Source organism: Leptidea sinapis, chromosome 24 (genome assembly GCF_905404315.1).
Source record: "Leptidea sinapis chromosome 24, ilLepSina1.1, whole genome shotgun sequence".
NCBI classification, from domain to species: domain Eukaryota; kingdom Metazoa; phylum Arthropoda; class Insecta; order Lepidoptera; family Pieridae; genus Leptidea; species Leptidea sinapis.
The window spans coordinates 4,810,721-4,838,547 of NC_066288.1; the positions used below are offsets into that span (position 1 = coordinate 4,810,721).

Below are 27,827 nucleotides of genomic sequence, written 5' to 3' on the forward strand. Positions count from 1 at the left end.
CCACGGAGGCTATAACTAATAATATTCCACGAGTGATTTGCATTGTAAATTTTCCGTTGTGCCGTTTACTCGGCAGGTAAAGCTCGGTAGATAATTAGCTTGTTTCTATTCGTTAAGGGCGGTAGTCTAGCTTTGTACAAATGTCCTTCAAAAACACATTCTTTGTAAAGAATTCAGTTATTAAAATGTATATGCGTGTTGTGGAATGTGTGATTGATTGTTCTTTGCAATATGCAAATGAAATTTGTTTCGTCTAGCCGTTTGTAAAACTGTAATGTTTATTTACTGGCTGGAGGTAGTTCCTGATAGGCGCTGTCGGTACCAGGCGACAGGGCTTGCACGCGATTCTCGGACCAATACTGCATCAGCATCGATTCAAAATGACAATATCTAATCAAAACCTTATTTTCATATAAACAGTGTTCAAAATTGATTAAGTTGCAGTGTTTGTCATGTGACCCGCCTTGTTGTTTTAAACATTTCATAGTTTATATCTAAACATGAAAGCAACAATAAAATCTTCAAAATTGGTTAGTATATTGTTACTATATATATAATAATAATAATAAAGCCTTTATTAATGATTTTCCATTTGATTTCTACATTTTAGTGTTAGTATGTTAGTACGGTTAGTCGACAAACATGATTATTTTATTATTAACTTTTATGTTAGTAAGTTGTAATGCATGCACTATGTTAGTTTTCTTGATTATTTTCAAATGGATCCCAGTTGGGTAAAGGCCTCCTCCATTCCTTTCCATTCCTTTCTATTTTTTTTCTTTTTCGAGCCAGTTAGTTCCGCCAATCTCTCTAATCTCATCGGTCCACCTTTTATGTGTTACTATATATAATTACTGTTTATTTTTTTATTGTTACAATATTTTTTTTAATTCTACGACTGTTAGCTTAGATTCGCAACAATTCTTTAGTAAATAGAGCAGCAAATGAAACAAACATTTAAAAATCACCAGCTCAATATCGGGTCAGGTAAACACGCGATGTAAATCCTTGAAGTGGTTAGCTATTTTTCTTCCTGATTAAAATATTACTTAATGGCTGTATGCTTTTAACACCTTAACTTAATCGTAGAACTTTATTTAAGAGAGTTAAAATTAATATTGTAACTATGCGCATACTTATATTATTTAAGTTAGTCAAGTCAAGTCAAACAAATTTTATTCAATTAGGTGCATAATTAAATCGTCACTATAAATATTTCTATCAAATTACTAGATCTAGCATATTTTTGGAAAAAGTAGAACTCGTAAGAAAAACATACAAGAAACTTAACGGTCCCTCTTTTCAATTAAATAGCGTAATTATATAAGATTACTTTGTAAGGAGCTCCATCCAATATATTAAAAAAAATAAAACATTAATTGTTTACTTAGATCTGATGTTGACCTAAGTTCAACTTTACCAAAGTTGAACTTAAATAAGAACAGTGTGCAAATGATTTAAGTTCTCTTTAGTGTTAATTCCGCCAATATTTGTTATTAAACAATTCGACACGTGTTTCGCCTTTACACGAGGCATCCTCAGGACGTGTTGTCTCGCCAAAATCTGGCACGAGACTCGTGCATAAATCATTTGTATAATTATGGATTTCCGCAAAGTAACGCCTACTTCAATAAATTTTTAAGAGGAGTGTGTAAAATACTCAATATCATTAAAATGCTATGCAATTTAACACTTACGAAATGAAGGATTACTGCAAACAGAAGAAAAGAGTAATCTTTAAAACCATAAATAAACTATTTAAACTAAATATAATGTTCTTAATTTTTGCTGATTGGTAAAATAAATTAAAATCATGATTTATAAACAATATGTGCTTTCTGTTTTGTAGTGCAGGTATTCTAAATTTTAAGCGTAGTGATAACTATTATTGTCAATATTTGTTAATTTTCAAATAAATAAATTATAAGAATTTATTTACATCTTCTTTTATGATAAAGTAAAAAGAGGAATATGGATCTCATAAAACATTTACGTTTTAGGAGATTTGTACTGATGTTTTTCAAAAGGCTTTATCATAAGTTATTCTTATTGGAGACTTTCTAAATATGAAATAAGTTAGGATTGGCTAGTTATGAAAGTATCAGCCTTAAAGATTTTCTTCTTTGAAACCATTCAAAAATTAACTGTACAATACTCTGTAGCAAACAATAATAATATAATATTTCCTATAATAACTTTTCCTATAATTTGTTTTCGTTGATTGTAATTTCTTTATTTATTTATTTGATTGTAATTTATTTATTTATTGTAATGAAATAATATGCTTTGATTTGTTAAGCCACAAAGTAGGGATGGACACCTACGTCTTAACTTAAACTATACTTAGATCATTTATTCGTCTAGAAATACTAGTGACTGAAAGACACACGCGTGTGTGTGTCACGCATACTAAAGTAATAAAACTGGCCTGTTTTCATTGGTTGTCTAGCAGGAAGTCGCTCTATCTAGAGGTTTAAATTACTTAAGATCTTAGTAATTACATTGTGTGTGTTATATTAATTGTACTTGTTCAGGTTACCACCAGTGGGAGGCTCCTTTACACAGGCTAGATTATGGGTACCACAAATGCGCCTATTTCTGCCGTGAAGCAGTAATGTGTATGCATTACTGTGTTTCGGTCTGAAGGGCGCCGTAGCCTGTGAAATTCCTGGGCAAATGACATCTGATGTCTCAAGGTGACGAGCACAGCTGTAGTGCCGCTCAGAATTTTTGGGGATATTCAACAATCCTGAGCGGCACTGCATTGTAATGGGCAGGGCGTATCAATTACCATCAGCTGAACGTCCTGCTCTTCATAAACTGCTTAATGCTGCTGCAATAATGCTTTTCATAAACAAAAAAAGGTTAGCTATCATCCTAACTTCGTTTGGTAGTAAGGTCAGTTTATTGCAGTATTTTCGTAAATATACAATGGGTTTTGATTTTGTAAGACGTAATAATCTTTGTTATCTTACGCCGTCCGGCCTCAAGCGTATGTCTTTCCCAGCCGCAGTCAGCAGAGCTCGTAGAATGCTCGTAGCAGTACCGGTTTGTCTGCTTGACACCAGGTGTACTGGTGTCTGTTGACGACTCTGTGTACAAAAAAAATCATTACTCTTTTTGTCATCAGATTCACAAGTTATTAAAAGAAAAAAAAAATAATACCCTTTACGAACATATGAATATATACGAAATATGGTTTGACACATTTTAAGAGGGCTTTTGCACTACTTCCGATCCGTACCCGTAAAAATTGTCCGGTATAGTCCTAGAACTATTTCTCACGGTTGACGGAAGCCGGATTTATTGCGTAAACTACCATAGAACTATTTCTAACGCTTGACGGAAAGAAATCGGATGACGGAAGCCGGATATATTGCGTAAACTACCATAGAACTATTTCTAACGCTTGACGGAAAGAAATCGGATGACGGAAGCCGGATCTAGTGCATAACCTACAATAGACACAGTTCTACGACTACTTCGGACTGTGTCTTGACGGATACGGATCGGAATCGGATCGGACGTAGTGCGAAAGCACTCTAATGGTGAAGATACGTAGTGTGTTAAAAGTAGTTGAAATAAATTATTCTAATACAGAACGGTACTACTTTCAATCGCAGTTGTACAGCTTTAGGAATCTTATTGAGTGGTTAATTGGATATCTGGTTAAAACGGCCATTATAGCCTTTTGACTTAGTTGTAAGACGTCGTCTGTGTAATTAATAAACGCGAAGTAAAGTTATTCCAAGTTTAAAACTTTTTGTCTTTATCTTTTCTTTGTTACTAGAGAATTACATGACAGGGAGAAGTAAACTAAAACTTTAACGGCCTTAAAAATATACTTGGTATAGAGTTATATATACGAATAAACCAAGAATATGTAAAATATTGACTAATGGCCGTTTCCAAAATACTATCTACAGATACAGATAAATTACTACCTTCTAATGTCAGTAATTAGCTGTCAATAATCTGAAGCTCTCGTAATATACCGGATAAGTCATTCTTATCGCCTTATATTGGGACGCGTGAATTGCAATATTGCAATTACATACAAACTTCTATTGCTGGTAAGCTGTACGTCGTCCCATTGACAGGCAGCGTGTACGGATAAGGTGAGTTACCGTCGATAAGTTTATTGGGACAAAAAAGTCAACGATAGTTACGATTTCTATCTCAAGTAAGCGATAGACTGAATATGGAGAGCGGTCGTATATCGCTGACAACACTGTCAATACAATAATGATTCCGAGTGTCAGCCTTGCAAATAATCGCGGGAAACGCAATACATCCGATTAAACCAAAATGTATATTTGTAAACATTTTGCATATTCTTGGTTTATTCTCAGGTATAACTTTATAGTTTATACCTAATTTATTAGTAAGGCAGTATGACTTTACACTTCGTTTATTAATAAGACGGCTTATGTTTAAGTTAAGGGTATTCATATTTTGTTTTTTTTTATATAGCAGTTAAATAGTGCTCGATTATTATCTTTGTACATAATATTAAATTGATATTGTCAAATCGAGAATATAATAATTATAGTAGCAATGATGTAAACTTACAAAATAATGTGCGTTTATTTAAAATAAAGTCCAAAACAGATTTTATAGTGCGCAAGAGGCTTGTTGATATGATAGTTAATCTGAAATGTTATTAAATCTAGTAATATTAAACTGTTCACTATGTGAATAGTTTTAAATAAAAACAATATTATAATAGCACTCTGTATATGCTTAAATTAAATTAGCAATTCTCTTGTTAAAATATTTAGTTTTGGCATTCATTTCTTCGTAGATGTAGTGCAATGCACTATATCACTCTGGAGATAGTGAAGCTTAACTTAGTTGTGTTTGGGCTTGGGGTTCGCCTCGAGAAGGATGTCAGGATGGAAAAGGAATCGCAAAATTTCTTCACTTGGTAAACAATGTCCTGTTTTTGGAATAGAAAAATAAGCCAAACCTCAACCAGTAAAGGAAATGAGCAACCACCGAGGTTCATAATATTTGCGACACTTTCATAATATTTCACTCATAATATTAACAAGAACTTTGTCAGCCATTACGGAAAAAAGTAATTTTATTTAAAGGTACTCACGTCATATCGACTAAGAAAATCAGCAAAAAAACTTTCATGATTTAGGTAGTAGTTTAAAATTTATCCATATTATTTAATTACAAAAAATATAATTTTGATGTATTTACATTTATATACAAAAAATAATCCATTGTAACTTACTCCTCCTGTTGCAAATGGATCCACACCTCTCTTGGACAAAAGTAACTTAACGATGTCTTCTCTTGAGTACATTGCCGATATGTGTAAAACATTGTAGTTGTCCTGAAAAATAACTTAAGATTAAGTACCATAGTTAACAACATCTGTAGACATATAAGGGGACGTCCTTATTTCAGTAAATTAAGCGGAAAAAAGAAACGGTTTACCGCGCATTCTATCTTTCACAGCATTGAATTATCCATACTTTTATTGTGTTTAAGGAGGATGTGTTGGTATATCTATCGATAATACGATACCTACCCTGAAGTGTTTTGAAAATGACCAACGAACATACCCATTTTGTGCAAGGCAATCATTTCAATTCTGTTTTCTTTAACAACCCATTCCATTTTATATTAAACAAAAAAATATGGGAAATGATCAAAGTTCCTTAGAAACTTCTCCTAGTTCGTTCGTCCTAATTTATAAAACATAAATTCGAAATTTTAAGTTGTAACAATTTTTGTGTCCTGATTAGTTAGCAAAAAACGAAAGATACAACAATAACTTCGTAATAGTTGTGCTTAAAATATACCAACCTATTAGAGTTTAATGATGTAAGATAAATTGAAACAATTTAACCACCCCTTTTTATGAGAAGGGCCGAGACTAGCCTTCCGAAATCGGCAGTGCTCCAGGGCACTAGATTATTCAGATACATCAAACCGAGAGTGCCGTACGGCACACTATTCCCTCACAAAGTTCTGACCTTTATTTTATTTATAAGATGGTGTATTTTGCATGGTCTTATAGCTTCTTTCAATAGCTTTCAGATAAATTCCTTTAAATCATATTAATCATAAGCAATCTATTAATAAACGTAAAATAATACGCATTGACAGAACGCTGCTCGAGTGCTAAATTCACGCCAATCTGAGGTATACCGCGCGATCAGAGTTTCCCGGAACGGATAGGCTGGTAACCATACTGGTTATGGTATTTAAAGCAGCTTTAGTATAGTTCGGTGCAGCCCTGTTTCATTGAGACTAATGTGATCTATTGTGTTATGCTAAGATTGATTATTTTTCAGTGAGCTGACGTATGTTGTAGTGGTTGAAGAATTTGACTGCCCTATATTTTTTTTATGATAATAAGGGACGAGACAAGAGGGGAGCAATACAATTGCGCTCTTCACCTTGAGACATAAGATGTTAAATCTTATTTGCCCAGTAACTTCGCTAGCAACGGCGGCCTGCAGACCAAAACACAGTAATGCTTACACATTACTACTTCACGGCAGAAATAGGCGCCGTTGTTGTACCCATGATCTAGCCGGCATCCTGTGCAAAGGAATCTCCCACTGGTAGCAGTCTTATCCCTCACTCAGTTATGTGCTGATCAAAATATCTTTATCATAGTGGTTGCACATTGATGTTTGGCGGCTGAAAAAGGTTACGGTGTATTCTATCCACCTGTACCAAGAGCAAGAGGGCTCCTATTGTAAATATCTCTGTTGTTTAGTAACTGAATTTTGTATTTATTCCAATTCTACATTGCTCCAACACTTAGTGACAGCATATCGGAAGCATCCACGGAAATTGGGAATGAGTCGGACAGGAATAATTTCTTTTCTTACAGAGGCATTTCAGTTTTTTGGAAATATGTAAAGCAAATCCAATGAATTGTATCACGAAATTAAACAACACCATACCCCATATGATTATCATTTCACCCTTTGTATCCGTCATTCTATTTCCTTTGGTTTACTTTGCACACGTATAATAGAAGGAATAGCGTGACTTGTCGGCCATCTTGGCGTAATTATTATTGCTTCTGGTGTAAAATAGGAGCATAGATTATCTTCAACTTACATTTACGTACACGTTGTTTTGAGAATATTGAAAGTATTATGGCATAATGAAAACGGTTGCTACTAACGGTCGCTTTAAATTAAAGTTTAAATTTTATTCAATTATTAGAAGATCACGGTCACACATAACAATCTACCAAAACGGTAAAAGACGATGCATCCTTAAATCGCCGAAGCGGGTAATCCTAAATTACAAATAAAATTAATCACTTAAAATACCGCTAACATGTTGCACTGTTATTTCTTTTTGGAAAATCTATAACTTTACAACTATTTGCGTTGATTTCCAACAATAGCCCCAAATCAAAGCTATAAATTAGTGTTTGAATTTTTAAATTTTTAAAAAACCGCAATTATCGTTAAAGTAAATAGGTCCGCAAATCGATCATAAATCTGCATATTATAAACTGTTCGGAATGATTTCTGTAGATAAAACCTACGTAGGTCATATTATCTCAATTAATATAACTGGCAATATAGTTCGAGTTGAACACATCACAAAATAACACACGGAGTGGCGCTAATCACAACGTATCACCTTTATAAAATAAGGTTCTCTAAGGTTCTTTTCGTACTCTCGCATTTGTCTTCGTACACACTATCCCTGCGAATAGTTATTATGGACCTTAGCTTTTATTTTAAGCTTTACTGAATCTAAGCTCTTCCATCACATCACGGAAGGCCCAAGATCCACCGCTGCTTCTTACTACAACAACTAGGTGTTAGGAAAGGCTTTCTTCTTAAAGTCAATCGAAACCTTATTTACTCGTATTCTACATCCATGTTTTACTTTCCTATAAAACAATGAATAACTGTTAAAACCTTTCCTTATTTGCTCAAAATCCTACAAATATATGCGTTCAACATTTATATCATACCTGTTTCATTAACAAATATAAAGGCTAAGTTACGTCAGCACCTTTAAAAGTCGAAAGTTTTGATGAGTAAGTCTTGTATTGCGTGCCGGTAAAGTTCTGCAGGTTGTTTGATATTTGCTTGATTGTATATTTTGATTTCACGCTTCTTATGAGGTCGCGCTTATGACTCATCGTCTTGCTATAAAAAAGCGCCAGAATTGTCTTTTATATTCTTACGGGAAGGCGTAGACATTTATAACCATTAACTTCTTCTTCTTCTTTAGCCGTTCTCAACCTCTAAAGTGTAGGCCTCCTTTGGTTTCTGCCATCTTTTCCGGTCTTGAGCAGTTTCCAACCACTTTGTTCCCGCCAGTCTTTTGATATCTTCGTACCAACGCATATGCGGTCTTCCTCTCGGGCGTTTCTCACCCCACGGTCTCCGTTCTATCACTGCCTTGCACCACGAGCCATGTTTGCGGGCGACATGGCCAGCCCACTCCCATTTCAATTTCGCAACACGTTTGGTTACATCGCTCACTTTGCTCTGCTTTCTGCACCATTCGTTTCTTTTACGTTCTCTCAGTGTAACTCCTACCAGTTTTCTATATAACCATTCGATAAACATTAACAGATCAAATCTTAACATAGAACTTCTGATCTCAAATCCTGTTAGCCTTTTATAATTAAATGTATTTAATTAAAGTAGAATGATATCAAATCCTCGACAAAATAATTTTTCTTTACATTATGTTATAGCTACTTAAAAACTTAAATGGGTTTATTTGTAATATTATTATTTTCATTATAATCTTAAGGCCGTGATTTTCTTTGAAAATGTGTAAAAAAATAAAAAGTGTCATTACTTAAAAATACGAGGTGTAAAAATTAAACATTTTTGTAGTGATATTTCATAAAACTTTGCAATAACAATCATTGAAGTAAGTTCCCATTGATTCCCTTATAGCTTTTTTTTTTGTTGTCATCACTCAATCTTCTGATCTGTACACGTGGACTGGTCTGATAAGGGCATTGATCGCATCAGCCTAAACAAAGCCTTAAGACTCCTAATAAAGGACAAACGCTGTCGGTTACACATCCACAGTAGCCAGTGACGAATGTCATGATTATTAGACAACCAATTACGATAGGTATCTTGTACCTGACCAATGAGCTTTCAGTACCACGCTCCCGCTCAATTCAATTGGTTTGATGAATTGTTTGAATTATGAATATATAAATGTTGAGAGGATTATAAATTTGATGGAGTAATAAAGCAATATCATTAAACGCCTGGGAAGAAATTTAGTTGGGGAGGCCGGGGCTGAATGTTCCGGGGTAAGTTGTTCCGACAGTTATAACTATGTAAAGGAAAGAGATAGCGGTACAATTTGCCCCACACATGGAACAACTCGCCCCAACGCGTGGTTGAATGTTCCTTTCCGAAATTTTGCAGAAATATGCCTGTAAAAAAACTATTGAGATACTGGCAGAAATTACTTTACTATTACAGTGACTGATTAAGATTCTTCAATAGATTTAAATATCAAAAATAAAACTTATCATTTTCATAATATAATTCCATGTTATTTGAAAATCGGAACTTTCAGCCCAACGGGGGCATTTCAACATAGAGTTTGTTGATCGCCTTATATTTCCTAGTAATTTCTGAAGACGTATCTTTTTGCTCTGTTGCAAGGGAACCAATATATTAAAAATATCTAATCGCGTCTATATTATTAGTGACTAAGAATTCTTCAGATATTTCATTTTGTTCTGACTTATGTGCAGGCCATGTTCCATCGATGCTCTATTTGTACTAATATAGTATGTAGTAGAAGTATAGCTGAAGAGTTTTTGTTTATTTGTTTGTTTGAACTCGTTTATCTCAGGGATTGAATGATTTATGATTGTATACTAGCTGACCCAGCAAACGTTGTATTGCCATCATAGTTAACATTTGTACTTATTCTACCAACTATTGCTAAAATTATGTTTGTTTCATACCTCCAGAGAAAGTTAGAAAGATACAAAGATTCTAATTAGTTATTCATTTTAAACTATTCCTTCAATTTGAGTTCTGAACGGCAGGGGACACATCAAAGGAAAAACAAAATTGTTGTTTTTTTAATTTCGAACATTTTAATATTTATTCACCTTTTAAAGCTTCTCTGGGCTTTCCCAAATAATTCAAGACCAAAATTAGCCAAATAGGTCCAGCCGTTCTCGAGTTTTACCGAGACTAACGAACAGCAATTCATTTTTATATATATAGATGATAGCCAGATTCATGGGAATATAACCTCACAGCAAGCTCTAAACTGATTTTTGTGAATAAAGCCTGAAGAATAAAAGGATGCGCTGGCTCAATGGTAAGTGATACAATGTTTTGATGACAAAAATACTGATGTCTAGTACCTACATCTAAACATTCGACATAATTTGTGATAAAAAAGTTCTCGCCTACAAACGAGTTGACTTGATCAATATTTATTGGATTGAAAATACTTACATTGTTCCTCGCACCGACATCAGACCCTAGTTCAATGAGTCTTTCCACGAAGGAAGTTCGGTTGTCCTTTACGGCGTACATTAATGGTGTCATGCCTGTGCTCTGAAACAAAGTTATTTTGATAAATCCAAGATTAAAACAGAACTTTACACATCGATGGACAGGTACAAAACGGTGGTGGATGAAAAAAATATATATAAGTACAACTCAGTACAAAATTTTGAATGTTTTGTAAAGATTGAAAGCAACAGTAGAAGGTGTATCAGTGGGAGGCTTGAAGGGCGTAGCTAGTGAAGTTACTGGGCAAATGAGCCCTAACATCTTATGTCTCAAAGTGACGAGCGCGGTTGTGGTGCCGATCAGAATTTTTGAGCGGTACTAAATTGTAATGGGCATTACGTATCAATTACCATCATAACGTCCTGCTCGTCTCGTCCCTTATTGTCGTAAATAAAACTGTAGATGGTATTTTGTTTGCTTGTAAGTCCAGGACGGTACATAAGTATTATGGCACTATGAAAAGCCTTACCTCGTTTACTCCTTTGGTATACTACACCAGAGTTGTATACTCAGCCAGATTGACAATCTGTTCGCAAGTTCAATCACATTTTATAGTTAGTTCGTTAACATTTAATTAATCTAATGGATTGAGATATTATACAGCACATGGGTGCAGCACATACAACGTTGAATTATCATAAAAGACCTAGTCAGCTTATAAAACCTAATAAAACATAATTTTTGTAAATTGCTCGCAAAAACCGCGAAATGTAATTAATTTCCACGCCCTCACTCCTAATGCCTCCATACCAATTAGGTACGCTTTCTCGGAAGGTAATTTACTTGTAAGTATATTTTTCGTATGCGGCATGTTAATGTCTTATTATTCATATTATGCTAATATAAGTTGCAGACATTTTTTTTTTGGTAAAAGTGTCAAGACGGCAAAGCCCATTACAGTGATGCTTGAAATTCTTAAACATAGATAATTCTGAAATTATTGTGATACATAGATGTTAAATTTCAATAGTCTTACTAGCTAGATAGTGGTCACTTTTTGTCGTATTTATTACATACGTTCAGGATTCTGAAAAACCCAATATTAAGAAGGAATTGCGTATTACTAGCATACGATACATAAGTTGTAGCCACTAGCCCAGCAATTAACTAGCTACGGCAATCTTCATATTGAAAGGTATTCAGATAGCGCATGCGTAATTCTACGCGGCTTCACAGCAAAAAAGGCATTACTGTGGTACTAAGTGCAAAGAAAACTCACAAAATTAAGACTATTACGAAACTTCAGCAGGGGTGGCTCCTTTGCACAGGATGCCGGATAGATTATGGGTACAACAACGGCGTCTATTTCTGCCGTGAAGCAGTAATGTGTACCCATTATTGTGTTTCGGTCTGAAGGGCGTCTCAGCTAGTGAAATTACTGGGCAAATGTAGTGCCACTGCACTGCATTGTAATGGGCAGGTCGTATCAATTACCATCAGCTGAACGTCCTGTTCGTCTCGTCCCTTATTGTCATAAAGAAAAAAAAGTAATGGAAACTGAAGAGTCCCTATGATACGTCTTATCTTGCTGGTACCGTATATTATAGACGACCTGTACACTCGTACACTCGGCTAAGTGGTTAGCGATCCTACCTACTATGCTAGAGGTCCCAGGATCGAATCCCGGTAGGTGCAAGCATTTATATGATGAATATTGATGTTTGTTTCCGAGTCATGGATGTTTATATGTATTAATGTATGTTCATAATGTATTTAAGTATGTTTATATGTATTGGGATAAGCTTAATTTGGGACAAGATAATTTGTGTAAAAGTGTGTCAATATTATTATTATTATATTATATATTATTATTATTATACAGACCCAGTATAGAATCCTGAGGCACTCCCATTTTTATTGAGTAACCTGCAGAAGTGACACCGTCGATGGACACTATTTGCTCCCGACCGGACATATAGGAAATTATCATATCCAAAGATGTTTCAGAGACACCATAGAATTTCAGTTTTACAAGTAACGTACGATGATCGACGCAGTCGAATGCCTTCGAGAGATCACAGAACACTCCAAGAGCATCGTGCGACGCCTCATCGTGCGGTCATCAGCACAGATTTGATAAGAGTGATTTGGTGATGATGAATGATTCTTTCTTGTTTCTATTGAGTTTATCTGAAACTAACTCGTCATTAATATTTAAAGTTATTAATGAATTAATAATCCTTGTTTTGCCAGTTTCAGAGTGAATAATTTGCTAAGCTGATTTTATTTTATTATTAGATTTCTTGATTTTATCTCTGAGATATATAGATTTAGCTTTGATGCAAACTTTTTTAAAAATAATTTCTGATATAATTATGGAAGTTGACATTAGGTGTATATGACCTTCTGTCATACAGTTCATATAATACATCTCTACTCTTGTGTATGCCAGTTGTTGCCCAAGTTCTAAATTTAATCTGGTTTGTATTAAGCCTTTATTGATTTTGCTTTACATGTCTTATTAAATTTTTCATAGATGCAATAGAATAGTGTGTTATACATATTATTAGGGCTATCTGAATTTGGTGTCAAGTTACATAATTTATTTCCTACGTTTTCACAGACTTTGTTTAACTTTGATTTTGTCTAATTTGATTAATGGTCTAAATCTAATTACTGGACTAACTGTTCTCCGACTATGATTAATTAATGTAATCATTTGACATTTATGATCGGAGGGAACTCCATTTATTAAGTACTTTTCAACAACTTCAAAGTTTGTAATTATATTGTCAATGCAGGTAGCTGAAGTTGGTGCGATTCTAGTGGGCTCGGAGAACACACAATTAAGGTTAAATGAATGGAATAATAATAGAAAACTGATATTTTCAGATGATCCTACTAAGATATTTATAGTAAAATCACCACGTAAAAGTAACAAGTTAGAAGATGGCGGTCTATAAACACAAAATATGATGTAAGTATCTCTTCGTTCTTTGAATTCTATATTGGGTGTAGGTAAAGTCTTTTATGCAACTGTTGATAATTAGGTATTAAAACACTCATGTGATACTATCATAACAGACGGCTTCGCCTCGTGTGATAAAACCACATTCGTGTTTTAATACCCTACAACTATTACAATACAAAGAAGTTACTATACAAGCAAAAGAGTGTACCTCTTTACGATCCGTTTACGCGCGTGAAAGTGTATCTATGCGTATAGCTAGTATTCAATTAGAGTAATATTATCTAGTTAATTAAGTTTTTCTTTTACGAAATATGTGTTTCAATGATAGTATTGTTATAACTGTATTTGTTCATTACTCTGTCGCATTAGGTTAAACCTGTAATGATGGATGTAGTGTGGTTATATAAATAAAAAAAAAAAAATAAAAAAAAAATTACGTGTAGCAAAAGAATGCTTATAGTTAGGATAAATTCAGTCAATGTATCAAAAAAAAGCTATAAGACTATGCATAAATTATGCATATTGTGTTTTATATTATTTTACACACACAGCACGAAGTTGAAAAACCGTTATATTTTAGAATAAATGAGTATTCATAATGAAAACAACTGGTTTTATTCATTAGTGTATATCGTTTTATCATCAAATTTATATGTTATTTCTGAACAAAACTAAAATAAACATGCTTTCATACTAATAATTAGAGCTATTGAGAGATATGGGTATGTTCACATTGCGCGACTTTTAGTTAATTGATTCCTAAATCTCTTGCGATTTAAATCGTCCGAATATATTTTTAACAAACATCAATTCGATAATACTTTGAAACCTTTCAACTTTTATCGCTCACTTGTTGAATATGACATTCCACACGCCTACCTGACGAATTCAATATATTTATTAACGCCGTTTTTATTTTAATCATATATAGAAAAATATAATGTGTTGGTAATACAAGTATAGCAAAAATAATAAAAATGGACTGTATTTAAATCTGTAGATAGATATATAATATTCGAACCGAAAATGAAAATAAATAAACTAAACTATCCTTGAGCCAGAGCAAAGCTACGAACGAAGGCTATCCGTTTGGGTAAAAATGAGCACGGGGTAAGTCGTGCAACGTTAATGATTGAGGTGATTCAGGTCAGTAAAACATGTTTATTGCTTAAATTACTATTTTGGGAACTACTACAGCCATAATATCTGATATGTAGATTAGTTAATAGAAATATATGTTAAGTATACATATCGTCTGCATTAGCACAAGTTATTCCGTAGAGCTATTTTGGAGTGATTTTTGCCGCTGAGTTCCAAATTTCAAGTCCTGTAGATTTGATTTGAAATGGATAAACTTTTGTAATTAATTTTAATTACAAAGGTTAGTTATTGTTTTATTTATTGTTATTACATAATGCGTAATTGTTAAAAACTGTTCTTCAGAAACTTTTGACTAGGTAATGGATGTCTCTATCCAGCGCAATTTGTATTCAAAAAGGTCCAGTAAAAAACAGTTTTACTTCATCCTCCCATAAAGTCATAGGTTTTTCTGTATTCCTATTCCCAGGAGGACCACACCACCTTGAAATTCCATCAGTTCATCTTTGATTTTTTGTTGGTGAAACATGTTTATTATTTTTTTTGCGCATAACTCGATGCACCAGTTACATTAGTAAACTGCCTTATTTTTAACTGACTTCAAAAAAGGAGGAGGTTCTCAATTCGTCGGTATGTTTTTTTATGTTTGTTACCACAACTTTCGACTGGGTGAACTGATTTTATTAATTCTTTTTTTATTTGAAATATGGTGCTTCCCGTATGGTCTCATTTTGGTCCAGATCTGACAATGGCATCCATGAGAAAACCATAAAAGTCTTAAATTTGCTATATATACGTATAGCAAAGTGGATGATAAATTTACGAATAACTCAATATGGCGCCAACCGATTTCGATGATTTTTTTTTTATTGGAAAGGATATATATACTTCAAAGATAGTTTGGTGAGAGTTTGGTTAGGTTCTGATTACGGAATCCATGGCAAAGTAACGGAACTCTTCAATTCTTAGGAGCAAATTAACGATACTCAGCCGAATCTTATTTCGGCCGAAGTTATGGTCAAGTAATTGTTGTAGTCGAATATGATGATCAATAAGGTCTGTAACTCGTCAAGGAGTCCCCTTAACGACTTACAGTAAAGGGGCGATCTGTGGCAGAATTTCTAACTGTCTGTAATCAAATTGCAAAGCGCTTACGTTCATTGCTGCATTGAAAAATATAGTTAAAAATTATCTACACATATATAGACAAATTCTTAGTTAGTGTACTTTAATTCACTAAAAATCAAAAAATAAAAAGAAAATTAACAAAAAAACAAACGACTTCAAAAACACTATTCCAAAACAATAGATTATTATGATTAAATAAATTTATAAAAAAAAAAGATAAAATATGCACTAAAAAGTATAAAAATAATTGCGTATTTTTATACAATCTAATTCTAGTTACGATTTTTGTAATTTTTGGAGTTGGTGTCATATAAGATAGGTTTGTAACTACATACATAGTTATAGGTGAGATGTGCTTGAGTAGTGAGGAGGCGAGAGGCGGGAGCGGGTCGCGGCGGAAGGACACCGATTTTGTTAATAAAAAAAAATGTGTCTAATTTAGTCTACTGCATGTTGAGAATACTACGTTCCCGTCCTTTATTATATATTTTTGCTTTGCAGTCAATTCCCTCGTGTGTGAATCCATATGTAAAGCACGGTAGTAGATTTAAGATCATGATTTTTGTTTTATCTAATATATAAAATTCTCGTGTCGCGGTGTTTGTAGTTAAACTCCTCTGAAACGGCTTAACCGATTCTCATGAAATTTTGTGTGCATTTTGGGTAGGTCTGAGAATCGGACAACATCTATTTTTCATCCCCCTAAATGTTAAGGGTAGTCCACCCCAATTTTTTTTTTATTATTTATTTATGATACAACTTTAAAAATACATACAACTTCACCCTTAACTTTTCACCCGTCTACGATAAGCACCTATTTTTTATCGCGATTTTTTTATTATTCTGTTACATCCACAGATCCGCAATAGGGTTGCGAGATGGCAATGGATTTTTTTATTTATTACTATATATGGCAATACAACGATTGCTGGGTCAGCTAGTAACTTTAAAGATTTTTGTAGGGTCTTGAAATTTCATAAAACGAAAGTTGCAGAGAACAATTACCATCAGAACTATACCTAAATTGAATGCTGTTAACGATTCGAAGTTTTTGTAATACTTATTATATCAATCAAATTTAAAGTGATGTTTAAAAAATAAATATTATGTTAAAATATAAATATTAACACATAGTACACGTATTATAAGACGTTAAGATAATCTTTCTAATATATATATAATGAAAATGGTCTTTGTTTGAGGCTCTTTCACCCCTAAACCAGTGATCGTATCGACATGAAACTACCACTATTCGATGCGAAATTTAATTTTAAATTCCTACAATCCTTCCTTTTAAAATTTGCCCAGCGAAGCGGGCGGGAACGGCTAGAAATCTATAAATACACCGATGGAATGAAACTTAAAAACCAGCTGGGTTAAATAGCATTCACGTACCATATATTATATTCTATAATTTAAAACATCGAAATATAAACAGTCACAGTTTTAGCTTCATAACGTACAAAATATCAAAGTAAAGGATGTTTACATTTACTTATTTACGACCTATTTTATGTTATCAACTGTGGCACTCCAATAAATAGTATATCGTTTTAATATACGACAATTTTTTATACATCATGTTTTTTAACAAAGAGGACAAAACAAAAATGTATCAAAAGCACACAAAAATTACGCTGTGGGGTACAATGGATAATAATTTGGAATTCTAAGGAATAACATTTAAGTTGCATTACGTATCGTTTTTGTATTAATGCAAATTAATCCACAGAAATTCTTATTATAACCCTAGTTTGTAAGCAAACCCAATGACTGTGCATTTTGTTGGTCAGTTTTAATTTTACTAAAAGCCCACCGGATATTGCTAAAGGGCAATGCGGCAAACCTAAAAAATCAGAATGTGCGGAAATTTGATACATTAATAACAGTTTACTACAATGGCCCTAATATTCATAGTATGAGTTATTTTCGTAAAAATAACGACCTTATAGAGTAGGTGACAATGCAATGGTTACAAGCATTTAAAAAATAGGGAACTAGTGGCACTGAGAGAAGTATACTGCTACGGTAGAAAAAGACTCACGGCCGTTCCCAATATACTATCAACAGATAGAGATAAATTACTACCTTCTACTGTCAGTAATTAGCTATCAATAATCTGAAGCTATCCCAACATACCCGATAAGTCATTCTTATCACCTTATATTGGGACGCGTGAATTGCAATTGACATACAATCTTCTATCGCTGGAAAGCTATTATGTCCTCCCATTAACAGACAGCGTGTACGGATAAGGTGAGTTACCGTCGATACGGTTATTGCTCGAACACTAAGCCTGGGAACGCTGGTGTACCCCAAGGCTGTATGCTGTCTCCTACACTGTTTCTTCTGTATGTCAATGATATGTTAGACACCTCCAAACACACATTGCTATGCAGACGACAGTACTGGTGATACCGTAAAAATCAATTTTTTCACAGAAATAATCTTTTGCACTCTAGTAAAAATTATACATCATCATCTACTAAGTAAGTACAGATGTGGCTGCCGATAGGACAGGCTCCATGCAATTTTGCACATTATCCTTTAACACAGAGAGCTATTTGAATTGTTATGACAGCCTTTTTAACAATATCGTTTTCTGTCAATATATTTTACAAACAAAAATAAAACAAAAACAAATAACACGTTAGAAATGGAGTTTAATAAATTTGTCATGCCCGCTGAACCACCGTTCAAATGGATTTTAATAAAACTTTCCCTCCCGCTTGTTGAAATATACGGCTAGATAGAGTTTTTCGACGTTTTCACAACTGTCATAGTCTATCTAGACGTTTAAATGATCTAAGCCCGCCCGCATGTTTATAGAAATAAATGAGGCAGTTTTGACACATTTGCCATATTATATGAAGATGTAGTATAAAAACATTGTTCATAGGGGAGTAGTTTGTGGAGAAGTTAATACAGATTTGTTCTGTATTCTGAGCATACTACCGTGTCTACTAGGAAAATAAGAACAAATTAACAGTATAATCAAAAATAAGTTCAAGCAATAATTTGACAAATTGAATCTATTTGAAGTCTTGACAGAGTTTTTTTTAACAAATCACACTAGGTGACAAATAGTTGGTATGTAAATCGAAACTAACCCTGTATCGTAGTCCGTCAAAATATTCAATACATAAATAAAAAAATGAATGAAAAACTTTTAAGAACAAGATTTTCACACATTTTTTCGATCTGACAAACCACTGGACTGAATGAACGTCTCATTCAACTCTTCTGTTCACATTCTGAGAAGACTAAAGTAATTTAAGTACATATACAATGTTATTAGACACGGGAAGACGATTTCACTATCAATATTTTGTAGGCGCTAAAATTAGGTTTGGTGCACACTTCATAAACCTGTTACCGCTGGTGTTACCCAAGGATGTGTACTAGCCCCTGCACTGCTTCTTCTGCATATCAATGATAATAATATTTTGTATAACACGACGGAAGGGACGTGTGAATACGGATTTCATCACGGCGAGGTTTATTATAAGAAAATAGTACCTACATTACTGCAGCGGCCAGTAGAAATGTGTGAACTTAAATAATGCGTGGAAATTAAGACTAAATAGTTCTTGCCTCTTCTTGTATTGATGAGATTGTAGAGGTGGCGTTAAAGTAAGTTACAATCACATCACAATCATTGTCTTTACTTGAACTCATTTTGCCAAAAATGCAATTACTTTTCAAAATCAGTGACGAACACAGAACAACAAAAAATTTCCCACATTTAAGTGTTCATTTGTTGATTTTTTCAATAAACAGTTTTCTATTTGCATTCAGCCAGTTCGAAATTTAATTCTGTCTATGCAAATACTTAATCTTACGGGATCTTGCTTCTTTTAAATAATCAAAACAGTATTTAACTTAATTAAACCAACATACCGACCAAGAGCCAAGCAATGAAAGGGATAAGAATGTTTGACACGATGAATATGTGTATTTAAAAATAATTATAATCTTATTATTACTTTTCATACAAAATATTATCTTTTTCAGCATTAATCTCCGTGGCGGCTAAATAAAACTAATACTAATTGAAACAGACACCTACAATATAAAATCAAAATATTACCAACTCAACTGAAATTGTACATATTTTTTTGATCTGAACTTAAATAACAATATATATGTTCAAAGATTACATTTTAATATACTTAACATAATAAAAGCGTCCTTGTGCCTTAGACAAGTCAAATTTAGCCAAGGATTAAGGAACGAAGGTCGGAAATCTCCCATCGATTACAGTAAGCCAAGCAAGTGGCTTGCACGCAAATATTTTCCCCACTGACCTTGACACAGTACCACAAAATACTGACCAATGAGAGGCAACATAGAAGGAAAAATTTGGTTTATTCAAGACAGACGGCGAGCTCAAATATTTTATTGATACACGCTTGGAAAAAGAATCATACCAAAATTTATGCGTCATTCGGACGGCTCAAGTAATGATAAGAGCCCTGGGTTGTATCCCAAGAGGTGCGGGTTTGAATCCCGCAACAACCGTAAATTTTGGTACTAACTAAGTTTGGACATTCTCTCTCTCTAGTCGTATCCTCACTACTGAGGATCGTGGTCATCAAGAAGTGGTCCACACTTGGAGTGAACTATTTGCTTCCGTCGGCTTCTGCCCATCGCGGCCCTGATGACGCAGCTAAAAATCGGGGACCTGGAGTCTTTAATTTGGTCGGTCCATCTGGTAGGAGATTGGCCTCGGGCTCGCTTGCCATTTGTGTTCCCAACTACTAAAAATTTCTCCAGGCTCTCATTACCCCTTCGCATTATGCGGCCAAAATACGAAAGAGTTAATTGGTGGCATATCGTGGACACACGGGTTTTTATCTTGAGCTGTGAGAGGTTCGACACAATTGTTCGCTTGACCATCCGTTTGGACATTATAGATTGTTTATTTGGGCTATTTCTGCTTAGCCTCATATTAAGGCCATTCTTCGTGTCAAATTATCATATTACTTCAACCACCATAGATCGTTCTACAAAGCCAGCAAATTTTTCAGCCTCCACAAGCGGTGCTGATATGAGAGAATTTGAGCTTATTGTTCGGATATGCCCTGTACACTCGCTATACAGGGATTGTGGCCTCTTGTGCCTCTAAACGTTTATCTACAAGGGCTGTCTTTCCTATGGTTAATACGTGGTTGTTAATAGACAGTTGCCGGTAATAATAGCTATATATTTTAGTATTCTATAATTTCTTGTATTTCGTCCTTTTTTAGTATGATCATGTTACGGGCAAACGTTATTATTACATTTTAGGTATAATAACTAGTAAATGAAGCATTTATGATGTTGTTCTCATTGTCAATCGCATTGTTCACTTAGATAGTAATATTTTTGTACAGGTTAATAAGTTTAAGTTTTAATACACATTTTTTATAAACTTCAAAAGACGATGTAATAATGTGACTCTTAAACTTTTTTCAAACTTCAATGACTTTGGCGGTCACGGAATACGTTTTCAAATTTTCTACTTTTTTACACTTGCCAGCGAAAAATCTGAATACAAAAATTGAGTTTATATTATTATATTTATGTCATACATTAAAAATATAGTGATTTTATTGTTAAAATTATACATATGCACAAATTCTAATATTTTTATTATTTATTATATCGATCCGTTACTCGAACGGTTGGCTCAGTTGGTTAGAGCACCGGTATGGAACGCCGGAGGTCGTGGGTTCGAGTCCCGCAGCGTTCATAAAATTTTGTTTTTCAAACTTTATTTGTGTAATAATCCTAGAAGTGAGGGTTATCACTTTAAAAACATAACATATCATTTATTATATACCTATATTATACCCGAGTACTATGGCTAAATTGGATTGAACATTTTTGATGATAACTTAATTTTAAATTAGAAATTAATTAAGAAAAATATTGTCCAAGCACATTTTTAGTTGTTAATTAAATGAACTATGACGTCATTTTTTGTTTGATATTGTTGACCAGCGCACCAAAATGGAAAACATTTAAAGTCTCGGAGTTTTATTTACAAGTCAATTATTGATACATATTACTGTATTTATTCATTATTCTTATAACGAACTATATAATAATTCGATATTTTTACCTGTTATGAATTTAGTTTTGCATGAAAACCTACAAAACCTAGGAAAAGGAGGAAAAAGGAGTTAAGCTGATGTTGTGTGATCACCGCCGCCAACATTTTCCTGAAACACAGAGCGTTACCGGATGACGTTGGCGAAATTTACTTTTTTTATAATATAGGTATTGTTCCTTAGTAGATCTAAAAAATTATCCATCATATCAAATGCCCATCTCTTATACGTATCGCCACAAAAGGTATATCATCATCATCATCATCATCAGCCGGAAGCCCACTGCTGGACAAAGGCCTCCCCCAAAGATTTCCACGACGATCGGTCCTGCGCTCATCCAACGTATTCCAGCGATCTTGACCAGATCGTCGGTCCAACTCGTGGGGGGCTTACCAACACTGTGTCTTCCGGTACATGGTCGCAAAACTTAGGAACATGCCTTTAACATATCTAGATATTGTGACTCTAGAAGCATTATCCAGGGAGAAAATAGAGGAATACGTTTGTATGGAAGCTTTAAAAAAAAATATAATCCCAAGGGAGGTGGGAGGCTCCTTTGCACAGAATGCCGGCTAGATTATAAATACCACAACGGCGCCTATTTCTGCCGTGCAACAATAATGTGCAAGCATTACTGTGTTTCGGTCTGAAGAACGCCGTAGCTAGTGAAATTACTGGGCAAAAGACTGAACCTCTTATGTCTCAAGGTGACGTGCGCAATTGTAGTGCCGCTCAAAATTTTTGGGTATTACTAGAATCCTGAGCGGCACTGTATTGTAATGGGCAGGGCGAATCAATTACCATCAGCTGAACGCGGGTGACACAGTGTGACACATCTAGTTTATGGTAAAGCACAAGAAAAAGTAAAGTATGGTGACAAGTTACCGTGCGTAGAGAGCGTTACATAAAATTCATTTATATTATTTAGGCCAAGACCCTAATGTTTCTGAACGAACGCGTAGTGTGGCAGTCGTTCTTCTCACGGACATTGCTCTTAGCTCACAAGACCTTGAGTATATAACCTTGAAGTGACTATAAAAAATATAACAATGTAGTTTAGGCTAAAGTTAATTAAGATTTTTTAAGTTATTGGTTTAAATATACAAAAATACAAATTGATAATGATATTGATAATGGAATGGACTCAAAATTAACATTATTACACAAAAAACAACTACAAAGATGTTTGCTCCAAAAATACAAACGAAGAAAATTATATTATTATGATAGAGTATTTAAATAAAACTGAAGTGGCAAAGGAAGTTATGCAATAATAATAATAATAATTTATTTCTTTCGACCAACAAAGGATCATAATATGTTAGTAACAAAGTGTTAAAACCTAGTGTTAATACAAGATATCTTACAATCTAATCCAGGAATGATTATATTTTTAAATTTTTTTACTGTTACGGCTCTACTGATTATGACAGGACACTGGCAAATAATATTCAAATTCAAATATTAAAAAACTACCACCTATTCCAAAAAGAATGCCTCAGACCTGAGAAGAATGGGCGCAACAAACTCAGCGGGTTTTTTTTCATCCAAAAATATGTTTCCTAAGTAATATTGTACAATTAAACTTATTATTTAATAGCCTGAGAGCAGTCGCTCCATTCCCATTCTGTGGTATCATTAAGAAAGTCATTTATGTTATAGTAACCTTTATCACACAAACGTTTTTTACAATTCTTTTGAATATCGTAATACTTTTGTTTTGAATATTTTCTGGGATCTTGTTGTAAAAGCATATACATCGCCCCACAAAAGACCTACTTACTCGACTTAGCCAAGTAGTAGGCTTTATAAGTTTATGTCTGTTCCTGGTATTAACATTATAGTTTCGACAGTTTCTAGCAAATTCACTTATGTGCCTATGAACATACATTACATTATCAAGAATATAATATGGAGAAGCAACAGTCAAGACATTAATTTCTTTAAATTTTGCTCTCAATGATTCTTTAGGACCTAGGTTATAAATATCGCGAATACCCTCTTCTAAGGTCACACTACACCTCATTATTTTCAACTCTATACAGAAACAAAACGTGCATGAGAACAACATCTTTGAAGGAGTAGAGCAAGATAGAAGGTAAGCGAATCTATTGTCTCTGTAACAGATTTTATTGACAAGTCGTTAACACCTCAACCACGCTTGGAACTAGTTCTTTACACATTGACAATGCTTCACTAATTTTTATTTGTCAATGTGTGGATTAGAGAGTGATTTAATAGTCGGTCCAGGACGTTACGACACGGGTACTATCAAAAAACAGCGCGTACACTTTTCTGAAAGGCCATGTGATTCCTTTGGTGGTGCAAGAGAATGTGGGCGGAGGTGATCACTTAACATCAGGTGATCCGTACGCTCGTCCTCCTCTTTCATGAAAAAAAAGTTAACTTTGTGAATGGGTTAGCAAACACATGTCTAATAGATACCAATTATCAGGCGAGCTATCTCTGTCAACACATTAGTGTAAATCAAACAAAAATTGTATTGGATTCACCGAACAAAGCAGAACGCCCTAACAATAAAAATATCTCGATATCCATTGGTAGTTAGGAACTAAGTACCACCTTGCTACAATTATAAGCACCACGACATTATTATTACGTAGTATTTACATCCTCTTAGACTACTACATTCTTATAGAAATTAATATTATTGCTCCAAGACTACATTAATCGCAATTTATAAGTGTTTGGATGAACCTTTTTTTAATGACAGTAAGGGATGAGACGAGCAGGACGTTCAGCCGATGGTATTTGATACGCCCTACCCATTACAATGCAGTGTCGCTCAGGATTCTTGTAAAACCTGAAAATTCTGACACCTTGAGAAGTAGGATGTTAAGTCTCATTTGCCCACTAACTTCACTAGCTACGGCGTTCTTCAGACCGAAACACGGTAATGTTTACACATTACTGCTTCACGGCAGAAATAGACGCCGTTGTGACCCATAATCTTGCCGGCATCCTGTGCAAAGGAGCCACTGGTAAACTTGTCATCATACTAATAGTCCATAGAATGCTCCAACATTTATACGTCTAGATAGACTATGACAGCCAATGATATTATAATATTAAAAATATCATTGATGACAGCTATGAAAACGTCACACAAAGATATAAGATTTTTATAAGTCTTGAAAAATAGTACCAACGTACTTATGATACCCCTATTATTTGAACAAACCTCATATCTAAATAAATGTGGTAATTTTTTGGGTATCAAGGCTGGAGAGCATTCACTGGTTCCGTTGCATTGCAAACATTCAATTAAGGCGCGGACTGACTAGGATTGTAAATGCTACAACCGACGCTACAATATTTGTGTTGAACAAAGTTAGGTAAGCAAATGCAAATGGGAATTAATTTTACTGATTTTCTTTTGTCTATTCAAAATTTACATATTAATTTGAATAATTTCTTCGGTTTAAGTTTTAGAAAAGTACTAATTCTATTAAATTCATTAAAAAATTTGATGACTTTGTCGCTGAAAATTGAGAGATTTTGGATCCCAAAGTTTATTTTTGGGAAGCAACCTCCAAATTTTTTATTAGATATTTCAAATTATATATTATTATCCTATTCGGTTCAAAATTTTCTTTAAGTCCTTTTTTGTGCACTGTATTTTTTGAGTCGGAATATTTCCATTGCGATATGTTGTAATCGACTCCGCTTTAAAATCTTTTATTGTACGTCAAAAACTATTCGAAATAGAAGAATACACCTGAGAAGAATCACAGCTAGATACTCAGTGTGCTTTTTATTATAAAAATAATTTATGTTATAATATCCATCACCAAACAAACAAGTTTTTAAAATTCTTTCAATCTCGCCGAAAGTTATGAACCTAGGAACGAAGGCGTGCGGCCAGAGGATATAGCAAAGTTGGGAATTGAACAAAATTTACATTGATTTACTATTTTCATGAGATAGTTTTTTGAAATTAATTATTTCAATAATAAACTCCCATAAATATGTACAGTAATAATACCTGATAAAGCTATATTTTTGGTAATTTTAAAATCACGACGTACAATCGTAATTGCTCAGTTGGATTATAAATATCACCGTCTTACTTAGATTAGGTTAATTTGATAGATAATGTAGGCCAGATAACATTTAAAAATTAATCGAATATCCATTCCAATTATTAATCTAACGATTTTGCGGAATATGAAGGTGATATTAAGATTGTTTATAAAGAACAAATGGATCTAGAACAAACAGTTGATACATATGCGTGCACTTATGCACCTTCTATTTTTGTATGACCTTCCTGTCTGTCGTAGGTAAAGTCTTCGGAAGTGCGAGACGGAAATTCTTCATCACTCGCTGTATAACGAATACACGCACGGCCATGCTTTGTAGAAAATGTTTTTTAACTTTGAAGATAAGGCTGACGTGTGACATGATTATGTGTAGATCAACATAATTTATATAGCAAGTAAGTAAATTTAAAACGTATAAGATTTTTATAAGTATTGAAAAATAGTATCTACGCACTAATAATGCCCCTATTTTTTAACAAATCTTAAAACATATCTAAATAAATATGTTGGTTTTCTGGGTATCAAGGCCGGAGAGCATTCATTGGTTCCATTGCATTGCATTCCAGTAATCACTAAAATTTAAATACAGTTTGTCATTTTGTGTTATGTAGTGTCTTGTGAAGCATAGTTTGCATTCTTCCACAATCATCTATGAGACACCAGCAAAACTAATACATCAATCTCTGAGTAGGTTTTCTAGGAGCAACTCTTGCCCTTTTTACTTTACAGGAACTGCAAATTAGAAACCATTCGTCACTCTTCGCCAGACCTTGATCCAACAGTCTACTTTTTTCGTAATATGGACAATTTTCTACATGATAAAAAGTTTTCTTCTCAGGAGGCAGTACAAAATGCTTTCACACAGTTTAGTAATCTAGATCAGCACAGTTCTATCGTACAGGCATAAATGACCTTTCTATTAGATGGCAGCAATGTATAGATAGTAATGATAATTATTTTGATTAAATAAATATGTTAAAATAAAAAATAAACGTATATCAATTTTACCCCCTTAATAATATGACATAAAAAGGTGTGTGCTACACGACAGAATTGAAATTATTATTCTGTACTTTGTGCATATAGTGCTTATCGATTAGGTAACTTCTACTGGATAATAACGTGAATTTAACAAATACGATAAATAATTTATAACGTATAATGATAATTATTTTATAGCAAATAAAAAAGTTGTAAATGTATTTGTCGAACAGACCTTATCTTTACGTCATATTGTTATTGATTTTATAATTTTAATACCAAAGTGCCAGTTAACAGTTAGTTGAAAATGAAAGAAAATAGTGTTTTTCCAACAAAAAAAAGAAATTTTTTTAATGTCGACAAACTCCTATACTTGAGAACGATTCATTTACACAACGAGGTAACATCAATAATACTATTTGTATATATTATTTGCGACTGTGTCGGAATTATTATTTGCATTCCTACAATTTCGTAGTAAAAGTTTGTTTGTTCAAAGCAAAGAGGATGTAAATACTATGCAATAAGAGGCAGGACTACCTGAGTAAAAATTGAAATTTAGTTAAGTATGAAACGTGCCATGATTTGAAATTTAATCCGGCTAAGTTTGAAAACGAACAGTTGCTTCAAACGTAGTGGATTTCAGCCACCTCTGTTTTTAACAAGATTATAGCCGTCATCTGTCAATCTATAAATAACTGCACGTTTCATACAATCGAGTGCATCACTTTTTTCATTGAGAGTTTCGCTAGGCTGGTTCAAAGTATGAAGGGAAAAGGCAAGGAGATTCAAAGAAAGTTAAAAGGTTCCTGCTTATGCTGTAAATAACAGTTCAAAAAGCTTCCACAATGGGTATGAAGTATGGTGAATGTGGCAATTGTAAACGAATTGATGTATGAGTTTAAAAAAAAATATTATCGTCGACTAAAGTAGTTAAATCGTGAAAATTTTTACAACTTACGTAGTACAAAATTATGTAGTAAATATAATCTTCAAGTATTATTAAAGGGAAACTTGCATCTAGAGTTAT

At 33.7% G+C, this 27,827-nt stretch overlaps 1 protein-coding gene across 4 annotated transcripts in view; it reads right to left on the bottom strand.

Annotated features, from left to right (window-relative positions):
* LOC126971549 (serine/threonine-protein phosphatase 6 regulatory ankyrin repeat subunit B) overlaps positions 1-27,827 on the bottom strand; it is a 55,750-nt gene that overhangs the window by 18,371 nt on the left and 9,552 nt on the right. For all 4 annotated transcript variants that reach the window (XM_050817843.1, XM_050817844.1, XM_050817845.1 and 1 more), the window contains exons 2-4: positions 10,461-10,562; positions 5,246-5,347; positions 2,976-3,092 (exon numbers count right to left, since the gene is read on the bottom strand). In XM_050817843.1, the coding sequence (XP_050673800.1) occupies positions 2,976-3,092; positions 5,246-5,347; positions 10,461-10,562 (321 nt within the window). The remainder of the gene's footprint in view (positions 1-2,975; positions 3,093-5,245; positions 5,348-10,460; positions 10,563-27,827) is intronic.